This window comes from Orycteropus afer, unplaced genomic scaffold (assembly GCF_000298275.1).
Source record: "Orycteropus afer afer isolate SDZICR_OR568_19922 unplaced genomic scaffold, OryAfe1.0 scaffold00155, whole genome shotgun sequence".
NCBI classification, from domain to species: domain Eukaryota; kingdom Metazoa; phylum Chordata; class Mammalia; order Tubulidentata; family Orycteropodidae; genus Orycteropus; species Orycteropus afer.
The window spans coordinates 6,289,183-6,296,600 of record NW_006921742.1 but is presented as its reverse complement, the minus strand read 5'-3'; the positions used below and the strand labels follow the sequence as shown (position 1 = coordinate 6,296,600).

Genomic DNA, 7,418 nt, shown 5'->3' with positions numbered 1-7,418 from the left:
TTGATTTCTAATTTGACAGATCATCAGTTTTTTTTTTTTTTTTTTAATTTTCTGTTTCATCTGTCCCTATAAATCAAATAAAATTTGATGCTCTTGTAACACAGCAGTGCCCATGTGTAACTGTTGCAAAGCTTCAGGAGCAGATGAGTTACAAATAGAAATGGATTAAAAAGTGTTGATAGACTGTTTATGTACTTGAAGTGGTCTGTTGACCATGACAAAAAAGGTAAAATTTGTGGCTTGTTTTTTCCGCAGTTTTAAATTAATTAATGAAAGTTAAGAGAACATTGTATTGGCAGAGTTCTTTAAATAAAATAGATTAAAAGAAAACAGAATATAATCAATAATAATATTTGGTCTAGATTAAAATGTCATGACTATTAGGTCAGATCACTGTCATATCATAAATGAGTTTTCCATGGAGGAAAATTATGTGGGAGACTATATGTTATGTTTTGGGGAATTCTAAAACAGGTACTGATATATACATAGACTTGAGAGTGGTTTAAATTTTTTTTTTTAGTCATTGCAACATTTTATATGTATTTATATTTAAGCATAACATGTTCAGACAATGTGTTGCTGATCTAGTTGACATGGGTGGTGCTGAGTGTGGCCCCATCAGCCTGGAGCGTTGGGTACACTTAGGACTCTAGATAATAGAATTTATAAAACCTGACTAGATAAAATTCACTACCATTTGCATAGATTCTCAGATATGATTAGATATTGCGTTAAGTCTTGGCCCATGAGAGTTAGGAACAATGATTGATTTAGATTTAGAAAAACATACAAAAATTTAATTTATGCTCTTTGCTCTTTCAAATATTCCTAAATTAATAGGATTTTTTTTTCCTTTTGATGTCTGATAAAACTTCAGAGCATGTTGAAAGTTTCTGAAAAGAAAAGAGCTTTTTAGTCAATATAATTTTTAATGGTGGCACAGTGATTAAAGCATTCGGCTGATAACCAAAAAGGTCAGTGGTTCAAACTACCAGCCACTCTATAGGAGAAAGATGAGCTAATCTGCTTCTGTAAAGATTTACAATCTTGGAAACCCTATGGGGCAGTTCTACTCTGTGCTATAAAGTTACTATGAGTCAGAATTGACTCAGTGGCAGTGGGCTTTTTAGTATGTGCTTAATACTACTGAAAGTGAATGGAAAATCCACTACACTATTTGGGACTACTCCTTTTTTCTGTTGTGTGGTAGTGTTCTGTCATATGCATAAAGCATACTGAGTTCTTCTACCCTCAAGTCATACTAATTTTTGCTTTTGAATGAATGTCTGTTTTGATTCCTTTCTCTCCTTGTTACACGCTTTCTCAAGAATAACTCTGGGGTTCCTATCACAAACCCAAGAAGGGGTCGCTATGAGTCAGATCTGACTCAACGACAGTGAGTTTTGTTGTTAGTTTTGGGTTAGTTTTGTTGTTGTTAGTGAGACGGCAGTGTTTTTGTTCAATAGCAGTGTCTCACTGCTATTCATAAAGTAGATATTGTTTCTAGTAGGAAAATCTAGGCACTGCTTAATTACAAAGATGTCACAGTTTACTTTTCTCTGAATTTTTTTCAGAATTTGCTGGTGACAGGGGCAGTTGACTGTAGTTTGAGAGGCTGGGACTTGAGAAATGTACGACAACCAGTGTTTGAACTTCTTGGTCACACCTATGCTATTAGGAGAGTGAAAGTAAGTCTTTTTCTTTTCTTTTTGCACATAGAATACAATTTTGATTGTAGAGATATTCAGTGAAGCATATATAAAAGCAGTTTTAGTGATTAAGGATTGAGGATTGATGATTCTTTTATGCATATTTTTATTACCCAATTAATGATAATAAATATTGAAAGATAAAGTTAGGTGAAATAGTTGAATAATTATTGACTGAATTGGGACAGTGTTGACAGTCAGTGCTTAAGGTTAAAAAAAATATTCTGCCATCTCTGGTCTAGTCTTCCTTTTATTATTATTTTTTAACTGTAGTAATTACTATATACTTCATGATTTTCCATTCTGACAAAAAATCTCTTTACTTTGTTGAAACTGGTATAGGGAGATGGTTAATCCTGTTTTTTTTTTTTTTTTTAATCCTTGACATGATGAACTTTTTTGGGCTGCTTCCAAGAAGTTTGCCTGTCTATAAGGTCACTTAAGTTAGTCTCAGCTTCTGTTTAGATAAGTTCTGCTAAGTCATTGTGGAAAACATCTCATAAAGGTACACTTCCCAGTTTCATTTTTGTTCCTCTCCTTAAGGGTGAAAGTAAGTCATTGATTTTTTTAAATAAGACAATTATGTTATCCCTATTTTTAAAATTAGAAATTTCAGTTAGATTAATAATCTAAATTTTACAGACTGCAGCACGACATATGAGACACAGTGCCTTGTTTTGTTTTTTCTTTTAATTGTGACCATATGTGGACAGGTTCAAGTCATCAAAAAATATCTTCTATGTATATTTTAGAGTGGGTCAGAGAATGGATAGGGTAATGTAGTGAAAGTACTTTTGCAAGCTGTAAAATGTGATACAAATGTAGCTTAACTATGTATATAACTTTTAAAGTGCTAATAAGAAAAACACTGAAATATAATTACAAATGGCAGCCTATTAAAATGTGTTTACTACTTATCTAAAAGATATTACTTGTCTTTATATTTGCAGTTTTTATCCTTGATATCATTTTTCATTTGCTGTGAAATGCAAGTAATATAACATCATTGTTTTGGTTACTTCCAGTGCAGTTCTAAGAGAAAATACCACAAATGGGTGGCTTTAACAAACAGGAGTTTATTCTCTTGCTGTTTAGGAGGCTAGAAGTCCAAGTTCAAAGTGCCAGCTGTAGGTGCTGCATGAAAGCCCCTTGACTCTGGGCTTCTGCTCTGCCTCTTGCCTCCTGGCCCACTGAAGCTGGAGGTGTCTCTTTGCTCAGGCAGCTGCAGGCTGCTGAGGCTAACAAATCCAAGGTCGACAAATAAAATGGCACAGTCCCAAGACCAAACATTACAACAGGCTACTAGTTCTAGTCCAGAGACAGTCCCAAGGTCAACAGGAAACATGGCAGGCTGCTGAATGAAGACTTGGCTACATTCAAGGTCCACGTGTGCCAAAAAGCACCAGAGACCTTTCTCAAAACTTCTCCTTATAGGCTGGAAGCAGACCACACCCGTAAAACAGCTATTGAACTGTTCCAGTAGATTCCACCATGGAGTTAATTACCAGTCTCATCATGGGGTGTAATGACATCCTGCTGCCCAGCCACTCAAAACCAGGCCCAGCCAAGTTGACATATAACCTTAACTACCACAGTTATGTTAAAGATTTTTTATTTAATACTCAAATGTTTTCCACTTGTAATTATAGCAATCATAATGTTGTTGTTGTTGTTATGTGCCTTCGAGTCGGACCCGACTCATAACAGCCCCTCCTTGGGTTTCAGAGGCAATATCACTATGGAAGTAGATTGCCCCATCTTCCTTCCGAGGAGTGGCTGGTGAGTTTGAACCGCCAGCCTTCTGGTTAGCAGTCAAGTGCCTTATGCACAGTGCTACCAGAACAATCATAATATGTATTTATAAAATTGGTAAATTATATAATTATATATTTGTACTGCCACATATCTGGAAGCTCTGGTAGCGTAGTGCCTAAGGCACTTGACCGCTAACCAGAAGGTTGGCGGTTCAAACCCACCAGCCACTCCTCGGAAGGAAGATTGGGCAATCTACTTCCGTAGTGATACTGCCTTAGAAACCCAAGGAAGGGTTGCTATGAGTTGGGGCCCACTTGACGGCATATAACACAACAACAACAGCCACATATCTAAATCCCTCTATCTTTAGGAATCTTTTGGGAGAGCCAATATGAAATTATATTTCATTTTTCCAGAATAGCAAGATTTGGGGATTATTTATGATAAATATTATAATAAATAATATATATATAAATAATAAATACTTATTATAAATAATATATACAAATATACATAATATATTTATATAAATATATAATAATACTGTTATAAATATTAATAATATTATAAATATTATTATTTAAGCTCTAAAAAACTTGAAGGATGGCTTCTTTAGATAATGTCAAAATAAATTTTTTGGCTCAATGGATATTTAATGGGCCAGAATGATTTTTGCCTTGAATTAAAGAATAAAAGGTTTGGGAAAGCATAATTTACTTTGCTATAATTTAGTGAGAAGGACCATATGAAGTAGCATGTTGTAATTTCAGCTAACCTCAGAAAGCTTCTCTCTTATTTTGTAGTTTTCTCCGTTTCATGCTTCTGTGCTGGCCTCTTGCTCCTATGATTTTACTGTAAGGTAGGTTTCATTATAAAATAGCAAGAAGCATTTTCATCTTTGCAACTTTTATGAAAGATAATTCTTATCTTACTAATATAAAATTAATGTGAGCTGGGCACGTTTAAATATTTGCCACTCAGATTAATGTTATATTTTTCCTGTTTTCATGATCCAGTCACATGTATGAGTAAATTCTTACCATTTAAATATTAGCAGGACAGCTCTGTTTAAAAGCCTCTTTTCTTGGCTTTTAAAAAAAGCCAGTTTGTTCTTATAGGAACATTTTTGCAGTCTATAGATTGTATAAACCAGTATCTTTTAATTTTTTTTAAACTTTAGAAATTTTATTTCTTCAGATATGATTATATAACTCTTAGGGCTAAGTTTATTACAGATAATAAAGCAGTTAGCATGAATGTATATGTATTTATATGTGGGAGGGAGGGTATATGTGTATGTGTGTGTATCAAGGAGCCCTGGTGGCACAGTGGTTAGAAGACTCAGCTGCTAACTGAAAGTTCGGCAGTTTGAACCCACCAGTTGCGCTATTGGAGAATGATGTAGCATTCTGCTTTTGCAAAGATTTACAGCCTTAGAAACCCTATGGGAGCAGTTCTGCTGTGTCCTATAGGGTTTGCTATGAATCGGAATCAGTAGGTTTCAGTGGGTGGTATGTATGTCAATCCATACTTCAGTTCACAGAGTTCATCCTTTTTCATTCTAGGGACCTAATAAATAATGAATTTTTGTGAATGTTCCACATGCAATTGATAAGAAGTATATTGTCCCTTATCAGAGTATAAAGGTATAAACCATAGACCCAAACCAAATCAAACCCTGGGCCATTGAGCTGAATCCGACTCGGGACTTCAGCTCATTCCAACTTTAGGACAGAGTCGAACTATTCTATAAGGTTTCCAAGGCTGTAAATCTTTACAGAAGTAGACTGCCACATCTTTCTTCCTGTGGAACAGCTGCAGGGTTAGACCCGCTGACCTTTTGGCTAGCAGCTGAGTGCTTAACCACTGAGATTGTCTATGTTCTTCTTTTATTTTTGGTTCATTTAATGTCTTTACTGAGTGTGTCATGATAAAATCTCCTATATTAGTATGCTTCTGTTCATGTCTTCCTGCATCTCGTGTAGTTTTGCTTTTTTGAAGATGGATTCTGTGTTATTTGGTGTGTAGATATTTATAATATCCATATTATGAATTGAGGCTTTCAGCATTAAGGACCTTTTTTGTCACAGTTAATGCTTTTTGGTTTCATTTATGTTTGTCTCATGAGTATTATTCCCTGCTTTTAATTGTTTCCATTTTCTAAGTATACCTTTTTACATACTTTTATTTTTATGCCTTCCAGTGATATTTGGTGATAAAAATGTTAAGTTTGGTAGCAAATCTGTCATTATTTTATGTTATTTCTACTTTGTGAAAACATGCTATATGCAACATATAGTACATGTAATATATTTTGCTTACACTCTTGTTTCTACTTCAGTCTTAGATTCCAAAAAAACCCAAACTCACTGCCTTTGAGTCAATTCTGACTCATGTGACGACTCCCTTTGGGTTTCCAAGGCAGTAAATCTTTACGGAAGTAGATTGCTCAGTCTTCCTTCCACAGAGTGGCTAATAGGTTTGAACCACCAACCTTCTGGTTAGCAGTCAAATGCCTTAGGCACTATGCCACCAGAGCTTCTTAGATAAATTACTAAATATATTAAATTTTAATCATCAGTGTTTTTGCTGAAGTTTTTCTCCAGTTATCTCTTGGTTTCATGAAGTTCATTTTGTGATAGATTCTTCAAGAAGGGGTCATGGGCACAGAATTCTCATGAGGTCTTGCATGTTTAAAGCAATTTCCCCATAGCCTTGATATTTGAAGGATAGCTTTGCTGGATATAAACCTCTTGATTCACATTTTATTCTAATTTTAAATATTAGTTTCTTTTTTTTTTAAACCATTGAAGACTGTCTCTGCATATCTGTGGGCAGAGTTAGTTGTTTTGGGTTGGCAACTTTCCTTCCTTTTGTCCTTTTCTTCCAAGACTGTCAGCTTGTGTAAGGAGCTCTGGTGGTGTAGGGCCTAAGGTATTTGACTACTAACCAGAAGGTTGGTGGTTCAAGCCCACCAGCCACTCTGTGGAAGGAAGACTGGGCAATCTGCTTCTGTAAAGGATTATAGCCTTGGAAACCCAAGGGGGGTTGCTATGAGTCAAAATGCACTCAATGGCAATGATTTATTTTTTTTTTAGTCAGCTTGTATACTGCTGCATGCATGTTTTAGTCCTTACTCTAATCAGTACACTTTTCAATATTTTTACACAGTAGATGGACTTTCTCTCCTTGGTGATGGTTTTAAATCAATTCGAGCCCTGCTTCTAACTCCTTTCTTCACTATTCTAAGCAATTTTTCCTCAACTTGCCCTTGTTGTCCACAAAGACTTATAACAGGAATATGGGAGATAGCTCAGTGGGATTTAATTTTTATTTTTCTTCTAAAAGGTAATTTGAAGTTTGGATGTGCTGAAGAAATGAATTTTGTGTAGTTCTATTTGTTTTCATTGTTGTTGTAATTTTTTTTTTTTTTTTTTTGAGGATATGTGGAGAGTTTTTGTTTTCTTGACTGATACAACATAAGCAGCCAGACCAACTGGGAAACATAATCACACTGAGGCTTCTGGGTCTCCATTTAAATAGACCTAGTTGTCTTAAAAGGTAACCAGAGTTTATTATTATTATTATTATTATTTAACAGTCTGTATAAAATAACATGGGAGTCCTGGTGGTGCAAGAGTTGAGCGCTGGGCTGCTACCTGGAAGGTGCAGAGGAGAAGGACCTGGTGACCTGCTCCTGTGGAGATTGCAGCCTAGAGAACCCTGTGGGGCAGTTGTGCTCTGTCACATGGGTCACTGTGAGTTGGAATGGACTCAAATACGCCTAACAACAGCAACATATAAAATAATGATTGATTGTAGAGTCTCTATCTTGGAAGCCCAAGGACAGCAACATGGCAGACAAGAAAAGTTTTCATGCTTGCCATCCATCTCCCCAGTTGGAACTGTAGAGCTAGATCATTGCCTGGAGATTAAGGCTGTGTTGTTGTT

General features: G+C 35.6%; 1 protein-coding gene across 1 annotated transcript in view; it reads left to right on the top strand.

Annotated features, from left to right (window-relative positions):
• The window catches only part of PEX7 (peroxisomal biogenesis factor 7), a 152,569-nt gene that overhangs the window by 85,079 nt on the left and 60,072 nt on the right, over positions 1–7,418 (top strand). Inside the window, exons 9-10 of the mRNA XM_007946313.2 lie at positions 1,578–1,691; positions 4,271–4,326. Of these exons, the coding sequence (XP_007944504.2) occupies positions 1,578–1,691; positions 4,271–4,326 (170 nt within the window). The remainder of the gene's footprint in view (positions 1–1,577; positions 1,692–4,270; positions 4,327–7,418) is intronic.